General features: G+C 41.2%; 1 protein-coding gene and 1 long non-coding RNA gene across 2 annotated transcripts in view; one reads left to right on the top strand and one right to left on the bottom strand.

Annotated features, from left to right (window-relative positions):
• LOC309857937 (phosphatidylinositol 3,4,5-trisphosphate 3-phosphatase TPTE2-like) overlaps positions 1-17,855 on the top strand; it is a 28,613-nt gene extending 10,758 nt beyond the window's left edge. Inside the window, exons 5-8 of the mRNA XM_082750648.1 lie at positions 6,248-6,339; positions 8,420-8,515; positions 10,110-10,180; positions 16,804-17,855. Of these exons, the coding sequence (XP_082606774.1) occupies positions 6,248-6,339; positions 8,420-8,515; positions 10,110-10,180; positions 16,804-16,843 (299 nt within the window). The 3' untranslated portion in view covers positions 16,844-17,855. The remainder of the gene's footprint in view (positions 1-6,247; positions 6,340-8,419; positions 8,516-10,109; positions 10,181-16,803) is intronic.
• Positions 13,502-19,399, bottom strand: LOC309857938. Its single transcript, XR_014307989.1, has 3 exons — positions 18,842-19,399; positions 15,067-15,134; positions 13,502-14,024 (listed from the first exon to the last, which is right to left on the bottom strand). It is a non-coding gene; the product is annotated as an uncharacterized lncRNA (long non-coding RNA).
• Between the last annotated feature and the right edge of the window lie 505 nt (positions 19,400-19,904).

Raw genomic sequence — 19,904 nt, 5'->3', positions numbered from 1 at the left:
AATCTTAGCAGCTGTTCAGTACATTTGTGTGTCCAGACTTCAGAGCCAACTTCAGAAGGACTACATGGTAAGTTACCAGTCTTTCTGCACCCATGTAAATAATGAGGCCAAAGCTAATGACACCAGCATTTTTCTTTTTATATATATATTTTTTACTTATTATCCTCTTATCGCATTGTTAGCTTGCCCAAAAAAACTGAACCCTCTAGGCTAAGAAGTTCTGTTAGCCTTTGGGGTTGGACACTCTTGGTGCCCCATCAAGATCCCACTGAACCCCTTCAACCAGCTCTGTGATTCTCCACCCAACCTCCACCCCCTTTACTATAATCCTTGGAGAATTACTACTGGAGCCAACTCATTTATTTAGAGCCCCAAATCCCTGAGAGTGTCACTACCCTGTTGGGCAGCCCATACGCAATGACTAGCAGCTGTACAAAAACTCAACTCCTTTGCTTCCAAGTGTGGCAAACTCTGCAGTATAATTTACACCAAAGAATTCCCCATAGATCAAGCTGAATCTGCTGAATCCCACCCTTCATTGGCTCTTATGAAGAAATTCCTCCTAGGAGCACTTCCTTCATAAATCACTAGTAACCAGAGTGTTGGTTTAGGGTCCACTTCCGGGAGAACTCAACCTGTGATCATGCATTTCCTTATACTGAGGTGTCATATTTATAACACTGTATCTCCTTGGTCTCTGTCAGGTGATTTACTGTGTTGCAAATTGCAAGAGGACAGAGACCATTATTCATTCGTCTTTGAATCCCCCAGATCCTGACACACAGTTGGAGCTCAGTAGATCTCTGTGAAGTTGACTTGAACAAAAATGTCTCTGGCATGTCTCATCACACCTGTCCAGCCCCCCCTCATCCACTTCTCCAATTTTATTCCCCACCTCTCTGTCTGTCCATAAATCAGCTCTAGCAGCAGTGGCTTTCTTCCCCTTTTGTTGTTGTCATTCTTTTATAGTAACGATTCTTGGACTTCTAGACGTTGTCTCCCCCTTACATTTATAAACACTTTCTCTATTGAAATATACTTGACAGAAAATGTTGCATTCATTTTAGGGGTGGCTTGGTGGCTCAGTTGGTTAAGCCTCTGTCTTCAGGTCAGGTCATGATCTCAGTGTCCTGGGATTGAGCCCAGCATCTGGCTATTGGTTTAGCAGGGAGCCTGCTTTCCCCTCTCTCTCTGCCTGCCTCTCTGCCTACTTGTGATCTCTGTCTGTCAAATAAATAAAATCTTTTTTAAAAAATGTTACATTCATTTTAGATACATAAACTAGTGATTTGACAAGTATATACATTATGTTATGCTCACAAGTGTAGCTACCATCCCTTACCATACAACACTATTTGAGTGACACTCACTATGTCACTCACTATGTTTCCTGTACCTTTTATCCCCCAAGACTTACTTTACTCATTCTATGACTGGAAGCCTATATCTCCCACTCTCCTTCACCTGTTTTGTTCCTCTCCCCACTTTCCTCCCCTCTGGCAATCATCAGTTTGTTCTCTGTGTTTACAGATCAGGTTCTACTTTTTGTTTGTTCATTTTTGTTTGTTTTATTTTTTAGATTCCACATATAAGGAAAACTACTTTTTGTATTTGTCCTTATCTGGTCTGGCTTATTTCACTTAGCATAATACCCTGTAGGTCCATCCATGTTGTCACAAGTGGCAAAAATCTCATTCTTTTATGGGTGAATAATATTCCATTCTATGTACACACCACCTCTTTATTCATCTATCGATGGACACTTGAGTACTTCCACGTCTTGGCTATTGTAGGTAATGCTGCAGTAGACATAGAGGTGAAAGCACTGTGGGCAATACTATAGAGTTTCCTCACGAAGATAAAAGTAGAATTACCATATGACCCAGTAATTCCATTACTGGGTATTTACCCAAAGAATATGGAAACACTAATTTCAAAAGCTATATATATCCCCTATGTTTATTGCAGCATTATTTACAATAGCCAGTATATGGAAGCAACTCAAGTGTCCACTGATGGATAAATGCATAAAGAGAAGGTGCATATCCACATAAGTATAATGGAATATTACTCAGTCATAAAAAAGGAATGAAATCTTGTTTTTTGACCAACATGAATGAACCTAGTGGGTATATTGTTAAATGCATAAGTCAATCAGAGAAAGACAAGTACCATATGATTCCATGCACATAAGTAATTTAAGAAACAACAAAGAAAAAGACAAAAAACAAGAGTCTTAAATACAGAGAAGAAATGAGTTGCCAGAAGTTAAGTGGGGTAGGGGATTGGTGAAATAGATAAAGATGATGAATAGTACACTGACCTTGATTGTATAGAATCGTTGAATCCTTATACTGTACACCTGGAACTAATACTAATAAATACCCTTGAAACTAAAACTAATAAACAACACTTAAGTTAATTATACTCAAGTAAATAAATAAAGTGCCCAGAGTTGAGCCCTGCTGGTCCTCAAAACATATTAAAGCCCAATAGTTTTCAAAAGCCAAATGTTATAGGGACTTGTCTTCTCAGTGCAGGTCTCCTGTGCCTGCTCTGTGGTCTGAGACTCTTGCTTTTCCATGCTTGGGGGTCCCTCCTCTTCATGGACAGTCTTACAGGGGGGGTTGGTTCTCAACTGTGTCTTCACCTCACCTACCTTTTCGATGTGGCCTCCTCTCTACTGTGGAAAGTCTGTTCTGCCAGTTTTTGGGTCCTTTTCAGAGTTTGTTGCACTTGATGTGGCTGTTATCTTGGTGTGTGTAGGGGACAAGGTTAGCACAGGATCCTCCTACTCTGCCATCTTCCCAGCAGCAACAACAAAAAAACAACCATCATATATTTTTTATCCTCCTCTTGCTAATGCGGTGTACCATGTTGGCTGATTTGAAAATATTGAACCATGCTTGCATTCCCAAAATAAATCCCACTGATCGTGGCAAATGATCTTTTTATTGTTGAATGTACTTTGCTAATATTTTGTTGAGGATTTTTGTATCTATCTAAGTTCATGGGGAATACTGGCCTGTAGTTTTATTTGTTTGTTGTTTCTTTAATCTTGACTTTAGTTGGTCTTGGTATGGGTAATGCTGACCTTATAGAATATATTTGGAAGTTTTCCTTCACCTATTTTTTGGGATAGTTTCGGGAGAATAGGTATTAACTCTTCTTTAATGTGTAGCAGACTTCACCTGTGATTCTATCTGGTCCTGAGCTTTAGTTTGTCGGGAGTTATTTGATGACTGATTCAGTTTCATTACTAGTAATTGGTCTGTTCATATTTCCTATTTCTTCGTGACTCAGTGTTAGAGACACCAGCCTTCTTTTGGAGTAAGAATAATCTTCTTTTGAGGTTGTTAAGATCAAAACAGAATGGGGATGGGGAGACTGTCAGAAAAAAGGGTGAAAGAATTTGCAGTGAGCAGTGTTTTGACTTGTGCACCCTTGTGGGATTATCTCTACCTCTCATGGTCTTTAAGCTCTTTATAACTCTAAGTTGTAGAAAAGTAATAATACTGTAAATAATTTTTGTACATAAAAATACAAGTTAGTTGTATCTAGTGGAAAGAAATTGATTATTAAACCATTTTTTAAGATTTTATGTATTTATTTATTTGGGAGAGAGAGAATGAGAGAGAGAGAGAGCATGAGAGGGGGAAGGTCAGAGGGAGAAGCAGACTCCCCGCTGAGCAGGGAGCCCAAAACAGTACTCAGTCCCTGGACTCCGGGATCATGACCTGAACCAAAGGCAGTCACTTAACCCACTGAACCACCCAGGTGACTGATTAAGCCATTTTATATCTGTTTATACACTCATGTCATCAATTTTTATTTCCCAATAGATGCGCAGTATTTTTTTTTAATTGAAGTATAACATACATTTGTTTATATTAGCTCCAGGTGTACAATATAATGATTCAGTAATTTTACACATTACTCAGTGTTCATCAAGATAAGTATATTATCATCAAGATAAGTAAACTCTCATGGGTCACCTGGGTGACTCAGTCTGTTAAGTGTCTGCCTTTGGCTCAGGTCGTGATCCCAGAGTCCTGGGATAGAGCCCTGTGTCAGGTTCCCTGCTCAGCGGGGAGCCTCCTTCTTCCTCTGCCTCTCCCTTGTTCATGCTTTTTTTTTTCTGTCTCTCTCAAATCAATAGATAAAATCTTTAAAAAAAAACATTTATGGACATCGAGAAGAGCATATGCTATGGCGAGTGCTGTGAATCGTGTAAGACTGATAATTCACATACCTGTGCCCCTGAAACAAATAATACATATATGTTAATTTTTAAAATGATAAGCGTACTCTTTATTCCTCTTTATTGCACCCATCCCCTACCCACCTCCCTTATGGCAGCCATCAGTTTGTTCTCTGTATTGAAGGGTCTGGTTTTTTGTCTTCTTTTCTTTATTTTTATTTTTAAATTCCACATGATTGAAATATATTTGTTTCTCTGTTTCACTTAGCATCCCTACAGGTCCATCCACACTGTTGCAAATGGCAAGATTTTTTTTTTTAATTACAGCTGAAAAATGTTCCATTGTGTATGTGTATACCTGTATAAATACATCTTCACTACATTTTCCTTACCTATTCGTCTCTCAGTACACACTTGGATTGCCTCCATGTATTGGCTATTGTAAATAATGCTGCAATAAACATAAGGGTGTATATATCTCTTCAAATTGGTGCTTAATATTCTTTAGGTAAATACCTAGTAGCAAAATTACTGGACTATACAGTAATTCTCTTTCTAATTTTGTGAGGAAACTCCCTACTGTTTTGCACAGTGGCTTGTAGTTAACTTTGCATCAGCTGTAACATTTTACTGGTTTTTGATTAATTGATGAGTCAAATAAGATTTTTGACATGTATTTTAAAAATGCAAGAATAAATGAAACAAGATGGGATTGGGAGGGAGACCAACCATAATTGACTCTTAATCTCACAAAACAAACTGAGGGTTGCTGGGGGGAGGGGTTTGGGAGAAAGGGGTGGGATTATGGACATTGGGGAGGGTATGTGCTTTGGTGAGTGCTGTGAAGTGTGTAAACCTGGTGATTCACAGACCTCTACCCCTGAGGATAAAAATATATGTTTATAAAAAATAAAAAATTAAAAACAGTTTTTAAAAATGCAAGGCACAGAACAGTGCTGTGGTATGCAACAATTCCTGTAACACAGAAGTGGGGAATAATATGTATTCATATTTGTGCTATGTACATATATAAAAATACTCAGGGAGAGTATTCCTTTTTGATTATATGTGCACAAAAATATTCTCCATTTGGAGCTGGACAAATAAACAGGTGGGAGTAGGTGAGCCAGACTCTTCACCTCATGTCTTTTTTACCTTTTATATTATAGAAATATGCTTTAAGAGGTTGAAATGTGTGGGAATTAAGCTTGTAAATCAGTGCCCTTTCCTGTCATGTGGTAAGGGTTTGTATTAATTTAGTTCTACATTTTCACTAATCTCTGGTCAACATCAGTTCTGCAGAGGAGTTCTGCAACTGCAATGGGATAGGATGGCATGGGGTGGAGGAAGTAAGGCTCAGACATGATGATGCTTAATGCAAATTCATAATGTGGTCCTACAATGCAAATAGAATCTGAACATCAAGAATGATTAACATATGACTCTGTTAGAATATTTTTTTAGTTCTGAACCTTTACTTCTATGAATATTTGTGACATTCCTCATTAAAAGAAAAGCAGTTAGAATTAATTGAAGGCTTGAGAAACCAGCCTTTAAGAACTCCTAAAAAAAGGGTTCATCTGAATCGAATAGAGAGCAAGAAACCATTTGTCTATAGATATATCATGAGTGCCACCAGAATATTTGGATGCAGCAGTCTAATATCTAACTCCAGATGAGGGTAAGAGGAAATTAGACTGTTTAAGACCCATTGTCGGATGTCTGAAGCAAGCAACACACTAGCAGGAAAGGTGGCAAGTTACCTACCTGATTTTTTTCTAGAAAGGTGAAGAGATGAAGTTCTGTCTTAGAAGCTAAACTATATGTCTTCCCCCACACACACACATACCTCCAGCCTTATAAATTTAACTTTAGGAGGCAAAGTTGGGCTTAAAGATTTGTCTTTTAAAGACGGAATCCAAGCAAGACCCAGATGATTCACTACTGACACACTGTTAGCTGTCATAATTTTCTCTTTAATCCAAAATGTTAATCAATGAGACATTTTGCTCTTTGTTCTAATGAGCCTAACTTTATTTCCTTCAGGTGTAGGAAAAGGCAATGGCACTGATCTCAAAGTACAAATAGTAATGCAGAGGCAGATCATCTTTTTCGGCTCTGCTTCCAAAAACTGTCAGGTAAGAGATAGCATGCAAACTGGAAATTCTGGTGTTTGTTTCAAATCTCAATGTCAAACCAGCATGTTCAGTGTTAGCAGTGTCCCAAGTGACTCTGCCTCCGATATCCTATGGGACTGCACTGAGAGAAGTAACTCAAGAGTGGCCGGAAGGGGACATATATACCTCTTTCCCCTAGGCGATGGGACCTGGTAGTCTGTTTTCTTAAATGTTGAAGTGCCTTGGACTATCCTAAAGCAATAAGAAGCTTTCCCGGGTCTTAAGAAATATAAACCGTCCAAATTCTCTCTCCAGGTTTGTGTCTCTTCTCCTATTACTTCCCCACCACCACTCCTTGCCCATTGTCCCACGGAAGGCACGCACCCAGACCCGATCCTTGACTTCTGTTCTTATCTCTGCACATACTCTACTCTTGGTTCTGCTTATCCATTCTCCTACTGCAAACTATTATTTTTTCTTCCATCCGCTCGCACAGACTTATGACCACCCCCCACGTGGTAGGTGCAGGACACCTACCTAGACAGATTCTGCCCCAACGACGGAACTGTGTATGTCAATCCAGAATTTTCAGATGAGCTTTTCCTCTGCTTCTGCAAGTGACACCAGAATTCTCTCACTGAGGCCTCACGATGTAGAATCCTGGAGTCTCTCCTGGCCATGCCCCCACATCCAGTCAGCACTTCCTATTGATTTTACCTTGGGAATCTCTCTTCACTCTCTACATTCCTTTCTGTTCCCATTGTCACCGCCCAGTCCGGCACCTCATTTGCTCATGCCTGGATTTCTACAGTGGTCTCCCTACCTGTCCCTTCTCTTCATGCTATAGAGTGTCGAGAGACTGGCAATATGCAGGTCTTTCTCTGCTCCTACTTGAAAAGCAGTAAGTGGAGCAGAAGAACAATGCACTCTGTGCCTCTAGTCAAAGCCAGTCAGTATCTTTGGCTCAGTATATCTGCAAAATAAAGACCACATCTCCTGGGTTGTGAGGATTAGTTTAGATAATGTATGTGAAGTTGCTTTGTGAGCTATAATCACTGTTATAAGTGATAACTGTCAGGCCACTTTGTCACATAGGAATTGCCCCGCCCCCATGCTTCCACAATTTTTCTTATTTCCTGGCTCTTGAACCTTTAAAATATTTCCCTATCCTACCTGAAACCTGAGCTTATTTCCTTCAGTAACTTGACCTACAGACTCCATTCCAAGTAGACGGGGTGCCTTCTGGCCCTTGGGACTCAACACTCTCATTTCTGTTTCATGTGTTCCATGTCTTTCCCCTCCCTCCCCCACACCACCCAGTCTGCACAGCATTCTCTTTCAGAGCTCCTCGTGTGTACAAATCCACCACACAGAACTCTTTTTCTGCTCCTCTGTGAAACTTTCTTACTCTCTGCTTCTCATTAAGCTCCCCAGAACACACAACCACACAGTCTTCATTATCCAGCTTGACATGTAATTCATGCCACTCTACCATTGTTTCTTATGTCTGTAGCTCCCTGAAGCATCCCCTGAGTCTGCACCTTCTTTGGTATTTCGCACAGACTCTCCTTAGTGTGGGTACCACTATTGTGCAAGGGCCAATCAGTAACAAAGAAATACTCAGTATAGCCCCAAAGTCCTTCATTCCAGAAATGTGACCAATCTTTGGTCACTCCATCCAGTAGTTGGCTATGGACAAGGCCTATGATACCATCAGCAAGCGCCTCTTTAACAAACATGACCAATCACATGTTTTTGAATGTGAATGCCAAGTTTAAAACTGATCTTCTTAGTGTGTCCCGGCATCTGCAAATCAAATGACACACGTTCAACAGTGACATTTAAATTCTGATGGAAAAGGGAGTATTTCACTTTTCAGCAGTGCAGTACCATACCCTCCAAACATGTTGGCCTTTTAAAAATTTAAACAGTATTGCAACTTAATAGAAACGATTCACATTTATTTATATGTGTAATGGCTGAACTCTGAGACCAAGTGTACTTGATAAATCCAGGAAGCTGCGATAAGCAAACTGAACTTCACCATTTATCCACCCATTAGCTAGGGTTATGGTTCTGAGTTCCATGTGATCATTCACAGATCCTTCATGATGCAGAAACAGACAGTGTGACAATCCATCTGTCCAACTGCCCACCACTGTATGATGACATCAAAGTGCAGTTTTTCTCTTCTTCCGTGAGTCATCCAGAACCAACCTATGCCAGTATTCTTGTCTGGCCTTTTGAGTGATTCTGATTTAGCCTTTCCTTTACTACAATTCCTGGCAAGGAACAGGATAGGAGATGTCAACCCTTTGCCAGAGAGGGGGAGAAAAACAAGGCCGGTCTATATCAAAATTTTTAAAAAGAACATAAGAGATTTTTGCTCATTTTTTAAAAAAGATTTTGACAGAGATCACAAGTAGACAGAGAGTGGGGGAAGCAGGCACCCCGCTGAGCAGAGAGCCCTATGTGGGGCTCAATCCCAGAACCCTGGGATCGTGACCTGAGCCGAAGGCAGAGGCTTAACCAACTGAGCCACCCAGGCGCCCCTTGCTCATGTTTTCTAAATTCTATACAACTTGCATATATTTTCAAATAAGGAAAAAACAAAGGTATGTTTACTGCAGAGTGGTGATCAAACTTTTGTTTTGTATCTTTAAAACACAGTGTTCCCCATAGTTTATAAAGTACTTTAAAATGAGGGAGATCTGACTTTCCTTTGAACCGATACATAATTCATGTTAAATAGTATTTTTTTAAATTTTATTTGACAGACAGAGATCACAAGTGGGCAGAGAGGCAGGCAGAGAGGGAGGGGGGAAGCAGGCTCCCTGCTGAGCAGAGAGCCCGATATGGGGCTCCATCCCAGGACCCTGAGATCATGACCCGAGCTGAAGGCAGAGGCTTTAACCCACTGAGCCACCCAGGTGCCCCTTAAATAGTATTTTTTAATCTAACATTTACCTTATGAAAAATGAGAATGTTTGCCATTGTCATTGCTCTGAACATGAGTGTGTAACTTCTGCTGAGATGTCACAAAGTGTACAAGTGTTACTCTTTACATGAATTTCTAAGCCTCAGTGGTTTTGTTTTCCTATTGAAATCATCAAGCAGAACTGCCAACAACTAACAGTGTTGATCAAGTTAAAGTTTGTGCCCTCCTCCACCCCCTGCTTGCTCCCCGTTATGGGAAAATCTGTTCAGTAGTGAAATGGTATGTGTGTGGAAGCAAGTGACCTCAGTGGTTCCCATACCAGACGGGTTCCCCTTTGATCCCTGAAGCCGGTCTGAACACTCGCTCAGTCAGTGGTCCGAAGCAGGAGCAACACTACAAGCAGTACTGGCCTGGGCAGTGTTGCTTAATTTTGTGATTTTCAAGGGCCATGAGATGAAAACTCTCTCATGTGTGGGTATTCTTATCATTAATACTGACAGTCAATTATCAGTGCAGCTGCTGCTTGTAGAAATGGATGAGGTCTTTGGACATAAAGTGGCATCGGCCTCCAGTCAGCATGATGTAAACTAGGTTGGAGGACTATTGTCTAATTTATATTGAAAAAAAAACACATTTCCTTAAATTTTGATAGGAATAGCAAGAAAAAGCCATTTCTTAAAGGCTCCTTTGTGTCGTGAGCAGAGGGTTATAGAGGTTATGTGCTGTGTGTCTAACAGCTCTAATTGTTCAACATATATAGAAAGGAGGGAAAAGGAGGAATTTTAATCCCTTTGGAATTAGTTTTTAGTATTATTTTTATGATTAAAATTAACTTTTTTTCTTTTAATTTTAGGACCTACCCAAGTATTACGACCAGTGTCCATTTTTTTTCTGGTTCCATACATCATTTTTACAAAATAAAAGGTATGGCTCTGATATAATCCAATAGAAATGGCTTAATCTCCAAGATCTGTGTAAGGCAGAATGGTACTCCTGCCCTCAATTTATAGAAACCAAGAAATCCTCAAGTCCCCCATTCTTCATTATGTAAAATATAGGGTTAACGTTGAGAACCACTGTGGCCTTAACCTCAAAGTCCATGCCATAGGACTGTGTCATAGGAGCTGAGAGATATTCTAATCAGATCTAGGTGTGGTGATAAATCCCTCCCCTTGCAAGTGTAGCAGGAGTCTGCTCAATTACCCCGACTAGGGCAGGCCCACCGTGTGTGTTCATCTTCTGATGACCGACCACCTACCATATTCTAGGCCAGAAAGGAAAGCATCCTCAAGGAAGGCTTTAGCTAGTTTAAAGGTGACTGACACACCTGGATCTAGAGCAGAAGTTAGAGGACACAGTAAACATTCGTAAAGACAGCTTAAAAAAAAAATCAATAGTCTCTATTTTAGAAATGACTTTCTAGTGACTAAACTGGGAAATCTTTTTTTATAAATTAACTAAAGATTATTCCAGGGAAACTTCTTCCCTCTCTGGAAATTCGTTCCTGAGTCTGGAAGTTCTCTAGAATTCTAGTTCTCTAGTACTTGAAGGAGGACTGAGTTAGTGGGAATAGTAGAAATAGCCGCTGAGGACTATGGGTCTTGCTTGTGGGGGACAAGAGCTCTCTTGCAGACTTCTTCATAACTTGATCATTTACTGTGTTTATTAGGCATAGCTATCTGACCTATGTATTATTTATTTTAGGTGAAAGAGCTTATAATCCTAAGTACTTCCATGACAGGGTCCAGCGAATCAAGATTGATGATCACAATGTCCCCAGTCTAAGGTAAATTTCATGCCAAGATGGCTGTCAAAAGAAAGCTAAACATACTGGACTTGATTTTTTGGATGAATTTTAATTCAACTAAAAATTTTACATTTGAAATCAGTGAGATGGTGGCATTCACCAAGGAAGTGGATGAGTGGATGTCTCAAGATGACAAAAACATCGTAGTGATTCTCAAGATGACGAAAATATCACACTGTAAGGGAGGCAAAGGTAAAAATCTTTTTCTTTTTCTAAATATTTATATATTAAAGTACAAGAAGAAGGTACATAGTGTTATTAGTATTAATAGTTGTTAAAATTTTGGAAGGGGGGTCGCCTAGGTGGCACAATAGTTAAAGCACTGACTCCTGGTTTCAGCTAAGGTCCTGATCTCAGTGTGGGGAGATCAAGTCCTTCACCAGGCTCTGAACTCAGCACAGAGTCTGCTTAAGCTTCTCTCTTCCTCTGCCCTTTTGCTCCCCACCCTGCCCTCTCTCACTCTTTCTCTCAAATCTCTCAAATAAATGAATACATTTTTTTTAAAAAAATAGTGAACATTTTTTGATGTTTGCTTCAAGACTAAAGGAAGAGAAGGAAAGGAAGTGGGGGGTGGAAGGTGACTACTAAAGGGAAGAAAATAGGAATAACAAAGCTAAGAAAGATTGAGCATATTTTTTCTTGTTTATTGACTACTGGAGTTCATTTTTGATTTGCAAAAATATCTATGAAATTAAAAACGTTTAATTTTATTTTTTTAAAAGATTTTATTTATTTATTTGACAAAGATCACAAGTAGGCAGAAAGGCAGGCAAAGAGGGGGCTGGGGGAAGCAAGCTCCCCGCTGAGCAGAGAACCCAATGTGGGGCTTGATCCCAGGACCCTGGGATCATGACCTGAGCCAAAGGCAGAAGCTTTAACCCACTGAGCCACCGAAGTGCCCCAAAAATGTTTAATTGTAAATGCTGTCAGAGCACTTTAAAAAAAAATTTCTAATAAAGATATGATATGTTTTTATCCCCAGGGGTACAGGTCTGTGACTCGCCAGGTTTACACATTTCACAGCACTCATCATAGCACATACCCTCCCCAGTGTCCATATCCCCACCACCCTATCCCGTCCACACTTCCCTCAGCAACTCTCAGTCTGTTTTTTGAGATTGAGTCTTTTATGGTTTGTCTCCCTCCTGATCCCATCTTCTTTCATTTTTTCTTTTCCTACCCCCCCCAAACCCTCCATGTTGCATCTCCACTTCCTCATACCAGGGAGATCATATGATAGTTGTCTTTCTCTGACTGACTCACTTCGCTAAGCATAATACCCTCTAGTTCCACCCACAACGTCACAAATGGCAAGATTTCATTTCTTTTGATGGCTGCATAGTATTTCTTTATATATATATATACCACCTCTTCTTTATCCATTCATCTGTTGCTGGACATCTAGGTTCTTTCCATAGTTTGTCTATTGTGGACATTGCTGCCATCAACATTCGGGTGCACGTGCCCCTTCGGAGCACCACGTTTGTATCTTTAGGATATATACCCAGCAGCGCAATCGCTGGGTCATAGGGTAGCTCTATTTTCAGTTTTTTGAGGAACCTCCACACTGTTTTCCAGAGTGGCTGCACCAGCTTGCATTCCCACCAGCAGTGTAGGAGGGTTCCCCTTTCTCCGCAACCTCACCAGCATCTGTCATTTTTCTGACTTGTTAATTTTAGTCATTCTGACTGGTGTGAGGTGGTATCTCATTGTGGTTTTGATTTGTATTTCCCTGATGCTGAGTGATGTGGAACTTTTTTTCATGTGTCTGTTGGCCATCTGGATGTCGTCTTTGCAGAAATGTCTATTCATGTCCTCTGCCCATTTCTTTTTTTTTTTATTTTTCATAAACATATATTTTATCCCCAGGGGTACAGGTCTGTGAATCGCCAGGTTTATACACTACACAGCACTCACCATAGCACATAACCTCCCCAATGTCCATAACCCCACCCCCCTTCCCCTAAATTCCCTCCCCCCAGCAACCCTCAGTTTGTTTTGTGAGATTAAGAGTCACTTATGGTTTGTCTCCCTCCCAATCCCACTTCTTGATTGGAGTATTTGTTCTTTGGCTGTTGAGTTTGCTAAGCTCTATAGATTTTTATACTAGCCCTTTATCTGATTTGTTGTTTGCAAATATCTTCTCCCATTCTGTCAGATGTCTTTTGATTTCGTGAACTGTTTCCTTTGCTGTGCAAAAGCTTTTGATCTTGATGAAGTCCCAAAAGTTCATTTATTTCCTTGCTTCCCTTGCCTTTGGAGATGTTCCTAGGAAGAAGTTGCTCTGGCTGAGGTCAAAGAGATTGCTGCCTGTGTTCTCCTCAAGGATTTGGATGGATTCCTTTCTCACATGGAGGTCCTTCATCCATTTGGAGTCTATTTTCATGTGCGGTGTAAGGAAGAGGTCCAATTTCATTTTTCTGCATGTGGCTGTCCAATTTTCCCAGCACCATTTGTTGAAGAGGCTGTCTTTTTTCCATTGGACATTCTTTCCTGCTTTGTCGAAGATTAGTTGACCATAGAGTTGAGGGTCTATTTCTGGGCTCTCTATTCTGTTCCATTGACCTATGTATCTGTTTTGGTGCCAGTACTGTACTGTCTTGATGATGTCAGCTTTGTAACAGAGCTTGAAGTCCGGAATTGTGATGCCACCAACTTTGGCTTTCTTTTTCAGTATTCCTTTGGCTATTTGAGGTCTTTTCTGGTTCCATATAAATTTTAAGATTATTTGTTCTATTTCATTGAAAAACATGGATTGGATTTGGTAGGGATTGCATTAAATGTGTAGATTTCTTTAGGTAGCATAGACATTTTCACAATATTTGTTCCTCTAATCCATGAGCATGGAACATTTTTCTATTTCTTTGGGACAGGGGGGTGAGGTTATGGACATTGGGGAGGGTATGTGCTTTGGTGAGTGCTGTTAAGTGTATAAACCTGGCGATTCACAGATCTGTACCCCTAGGGATAAAAATACATTGTATGTTAATAAAAAATTAAAAAATTTAAAAAAAAAAGGCAAAAAGAAATTCATACCATACTAAAATGTAAGAAAAAAAAACCACACACACAAAAAAATGAGGGAGATCTTTCCTTTGAACATATACATAATTCATGTTAATAAAATTTTAAAAATACTATTTTATAACTTTTTAAAAAATATTTATTTATTTATTTGACAGAGAGAGACCACAAGTAGGCAGAGAGGCAGGCAGAGAGAGAGAGGAGGAAGCAGGCTCCCCGCTGAGCAGAGAGCCCGATGTGGGGCTCGATCCCAGGACCCTGAGATCATGACCTGAGCCGAAGGCAGCGGCGTAACGCACTGAGCCACCCAGGCGCCCCTAAAAATACTATTTTATTATTTGACAGAGATCACAAGTAGGCAGAGAGGGAAGCAGAGAGAGAGGGGGAAGCAGGCTCCCTGCTGAACAGAGAGCCCGATGTGGGGCTCGATCCCAAGACCCTGAGATAATGACCTGAGCAGAAGGCAGAGGATTTAACCCACTGAGCCACCCAGGAGCCCCATGATTTTTTTTTTTTTAAGCTGTCTTCACGGATGCTTACTGTGTCCTCTAACTTCTGCCCTAGATCTAGTTGTATCAGTCACCTTTTAACTAGCTAAAGCCTTCCTCGAGGATGCTTTCCTTTCTGGCCTAGAATGTGGTAGGTGGTAGGTCACCAATAGACGACATCAGTCCACATCAGTCCACACACGGTGGACCTGCCCATTCGGAGTAACTGAGCAGACTCCTGCTACACTTGCAAGGGGAGGGATTTATCACCACACCTAGATCTGATTAGAATACGTCTCAGCTCCTATGACACAGTCCTATGGCATGGACTTCGAGGAAAAGGCCACAGTGGTTCTCAACACTAACCCTATATTTTACCTAATGAAGAATGGGGGACTTGAGGATTTCTTGGTTTCTATAAATTGAGGGCAGGAGTACCATTCTGCCTTACACAGATCTTGGAGATTAAGCCATTTATACTAGAGCCATACCTGTTATTTTGTACAAAAGATGTATGGAACCAAAAGAAAAATGGACACTTGTCATATTTAGGAAGATCCTAAAATTAAAAAAAAAAAAGTTAACTTTCATAGTAAAAATGATACTAAAAACTAATTCCAAAGAGATTAAAATTCCTCCTTTTCCCTTCTTTCTATATATGTTTAACAATTAGAGCCGTTAGACACACAGCACTTAACCTCTATAACCCTCGGCTCACGACACAAAGGAGACTTTAAGAAATGGATTTTTCTTGCCATTCCTATCAAAATTTAAGGAAAGGTGTTTTTTTTCTATATAAATTAGACAATAGTCCTCCAACCTAGTTTACATCGTGCTGACCGGAGGCCGATGCCACTTTATGTCCAAAGACCTCATCCATTTCTACAAGCAGCAGTTACATTGATAGTTGACTGTCAGTATTAATGACAAGAATACCCACACATGAGAGAGTTTTCATCTCATGGCCCTTGAAAATCACAAAATTAAGCAACACTGCCCAGGCCAGTACTGCTTGTAGTGGAGCTCCTGCTTCGGACCACTGACTGAGCGAGTGTTCAGACCGGCTTCAGGGATCAAAGGGGAGCCCATCTGGTATGGGAACCACCGAGGTCACTTGCTTCCACACACATACCATTTCACTACTGAACAGATTTTCCCATAACGGGGAGCAAGCAGGGGGTGGAGGAGGGCACAAACTTTAACTTGATCAACACTGTTAGTTGTTGGCAGTTCTGCTTGATGATTTCAATAGGAAAAGAAAACCACTGAGGCTTAGAAATTCATGTAAAGAGTAACACTTGTACACTTTGTGACATCTCAGCAGAAGTTACACACTCATGTTCAGAGCAATGACAATGGCAAACATTCTCATTTTTCATAAGCTAAATATTAGATTAAAAATACTATTTAAGGGGTACCTGGGAGGCTCAGTGGGTTAAGCCTCTGCCTTCAGCTCAGGTCACGATCCCAGGGTCTGGGGATCCAGCCCCACATCTGGCTCTCTGCTCTCTGCTCGGCAGGGAGCCTGCTTCTCCCTCTCTCTCTGCCTGCCTCTCTGCCTACTTGTGATCTGTCAAATAAATAAATAAAATCTTTTAAAAAAAATCAATACTCTCCCATTTCAAAATAACTTTCTAGTGACTAAACTGGGAAATTTTTTTTTTAAATTAACTGAAGATTATTATTCCAGAGAAACTTCTTCCCTATCTAAAAATTCGTTCCTGAGTCTGGAAGTTCTCTAGATTTCTAGTTCTCTAGTACTTGAAGGAGGACTGAGTTAGTGGGAATAGTAGAAATAGCTGCTAAGGACTATGGGTCTTGCTTGTGGGGGACAAGAGCTCTCTTGCAGACTCTGCAGGGAAAAGGGTATCCGGTGTCAGCAATACAAACACAGCTCTGTCAGAGCCACACCACTTATTTAGGCTTCGGTCTCCATGAGGGAGTTCCTTGGGACGGTGGGCTGTTGCAAGCTGTGGATACCGCGGTTTGCGGAGATGGTGCGACCTCTCTGTGAACTGGCTAAGGGAGGACTCACTATGGTAGAGTGGACAGCTGAGGCAGAAGGAGCATTTTAGGAATTACAAACAGCCTTACTGACTGCCCCAACATTGGCCATCCCAGATGTTACCAAGCCCTTCCACTTGTATGTGCCAACTGAGGCACAGGAGAGGGACTAAGACTAACCCTGGTTGGCCTTCTGTGCTTGAAGCATGTTTCTTCTTTCCTAGGCTTTACCTTCCATGGAACCAACTGGATAATCCACATTAAAAAAAAACCTGGCATATCTACCGTGAGAACTTCGCAGTAGAGCTGCATTTTGAATAAGTGGGGAGAAGGATCCTGTTCCCCACCATCCCTGCCACACATTTAGGTCTCCTAACCCTCCTTCCTTGCATGTATACTTACAGTACATTTACATACGCATACGCATTTTTGACACCTAAAGTATATGCGTTATAAAACGTTAGTGGTCCTTTTTCTTTCCTGAAGGAGGTATGCCAGAGTTGAGAGAACTACTGTTCCTGGGGACTGCGTGCCAAAGTTAAGAGTTTAAAAGAACTTTCATATCAAAATAACATTTAAAATGATTCCTCACAATATTGCGTGAGGTTTATTATGTATTTTTGGGTCAGTAGTCCTTGCTTTCACATGTGTAATGTCAGATTAAAGAGGTCATTTCAAAGCTATTTAACAAACCTCCGACTGGCCCCAGTACGAGGCTTGAGCCCATAGGACCGTTCCTATAAACAGTCCCCGCTGAGCTTGTGATACAAGGTTCAATTACACAGGCAGTCCTTGGAGGACAAGAGAATCTGGGTAAACATAAGCAGACATTACAGCAGATTCTTTCTCTTTGTAACATCACCGTGAAGTCAAAGGAAATGTCTGCCTAGAGAAATCTAGATGATTTTAAAATCTAGATGACACAGACTCTGCTTCCCGCCAACTTCATTTAAATGTAGGGAACTCTGTGAAGATCATCCTTTAACTATAAACACTGGTTAGTCCAGTGTCCACAGGGAATCCTATTCTCTTCGTTGCTGGATGCTGTTTTATTCGAAATCTCGTTATTTATATGTTTTATTTATATGTCATTATTTATATGTTAATATGTTCCTTATTTATGAACATGCCTGGATGCAGATGCTCTCTTTCCCTCCAAATAGCCCTCAAAGGGTCTCAGCTACCAGTGCAATAGCCCATCTAAAGGCTTTTTAGGAAAAGCTCTGACTATATTACTTGCTATAATTTGTGTACAATAACACATGCTGCTGCTAAACAGTTTGTACTGTTCCCTTGAACATGCGTGCAATCATAAGCCAGAGGGGCAGACCAGGTGGCAGGGGGTGGGGGTGTAGATACTTATCTGGCACTAAGGAAGAAAACACCAATTTTCAAGACTTGCTTTCTGAAAGAAGATTACAGTTAGGGTTTCTTTTCCCTAACCCTCCAAGATGCATCCAAATTCCTGGCCACTGAGTTGCTACACTCTTCTGCTTTTGCTCACATAAAGAGAATTTACAGGCTTGCCTCCTTACAAACTGACATAAATACTTCCTTGAACAACTCGAGAATCTTACATCATGGTACATCAGAATGATACTATTTTTTTTCGAATAGATATGTCTACCCTGGAATAGAATTATCCAAAACATAATAGGAAATTTAGCTATTTTAAAAAATAGAACAGTTTCCTGCTACATCAACCCCATCCACACAACCAGGCAGAAGAAGAATGCTGCTGGTGGGCCAATTTGCACAGCTGCAGTATACAGAAAGAGCAGCTGCTCACTGCCCCAACCCTCTGGCTTCTGGCGTGTGGGCTAGAGTTAGCACAGAGCCTCTGCAGAGAACAAAAAGCTTCAGGTAACCAGAGGTTTCACTCGAGGGGGACACTGTGCAAACAAGGACAGACACACACGGGAAAGATGTTAGCAGAGTCAGCCTGCTTAAGAACACTGGTTTCTGAGAGAGCCCTTGCTGGGCTTGGAGCAGCACGGTATGATGAGGCTTGCCTAAGTGGGGACAAGAAGGGACCCTCTTACACCAGGTGACCTGGAGTTTTGTGGTGGTGGTTAGTGCATTCATATGGCATAAAATTACTTGGCTTGTTTCATTGCTTTGTAAAGTCACCCCCTACATACAATCCTGAAAATCCACGGACTGCCAGTACCAAATGTAAAAGGCTCCAACCCAATAAGAAACATGGCAGTTAGCAATCCTGAGATAAATGTAAACAAGAGCGTCAGCCCCAACATCACACACTGTGGAGGACAAGCCCACGGTTCTGTCCAGTTCCATCCAAAAGAGGACCTTGCCCATGAGCACTGTCCTTCAGGCACCAGTAGGGAACAAGGGCTTCTCTTGGCTTTGGCACTCTGCTCCCGGGAAGGGTTTCTGGTCAGTGGAGGCAGTGAGTGAGTGAGTGGGCCAAAGTGCATCAGCAGGCGAAAGAAGGTCCAAAGAAATAATCTGCAATCCTACCCAGGCCAGGACCCAGAGGCGGAAGAGCAGGCCTGCTGGCAGTCATGGGCCTTCACAAAGCACAGCAGCAGGGCCCCCTCCCCTCAGCACCTCCCTCAACCTAAGGCCCAGCAGAGGCAGAGTTCTTTGGGAGAGAAGGGGAGCTGGCACAGGTGAGGGGCGTGCTGCTCTCACCACACCTCACAATGTGTCAGGGGTCAAGATGATCCCACCTAGGAAGTGAATGGCACTATTTTAACAGTAGAACATCTTGGGAAAGTCCAAGAGGCTTACTCCTAACTTAAATCGTGAACATGGAAGCCACACCAGTTTGCGGATATGTTCTCCTCTACAAAATCTACATAGTTCAGTTGTCAAGCACCACAAAAAAACTGAACTTCAGCCACTTAGCACAGTGCATGTACTAAGGTTCTAAAAGCCTACATCTAGAGTAAGGAATCACTCATAGTCATCTTTATGAAACATGGTTACCTCAGAGTTTTTCTGGTGAGATCTGAGAATTAAACATGGAACCAAATGACGCCTTCTAACATGTAACCATCCAAGCTGCACGAACACATACAGGTTTACGAAAAGTCCTGAACGAACTATATTTAGCCTTTCAGATCCTGTACAGGGTCGGTGGCTCGCCCTAAATGTCCCACCAAGGACAAGAGCAGCAACTGAGTTCAATTTCAGTACGATTATGGGCAGAAATTAATAGGATAAAATGGAGACCCTTTTCACAAAATTTAAGATTTAGAGTATAAGGGAAGACCAAAAAAAACAGAACTCCTATGAAACCAAAATAATTCCCCATTGGTCTTGTACTCCATGAAACCCTGAGATGAACTGTCGTGATCAC

Source organism: Mustela nivalis (assembly GCF_964662115.1).
Source record: "Mustela nivalis genome assembly, contig: HAP1_SCAFFOLD_1583, whole genome shotgun sequence".
NCBI lineage: Eukaryota > Metazoa > Chordata > Mammalia > Carnivora > Mustelidae > Mustela > Mustela nivalis.
Note: the sequence above shows the minus strand (reverse complement) of the source record. Positions and strands in the feature narration are given on the sequence as shown.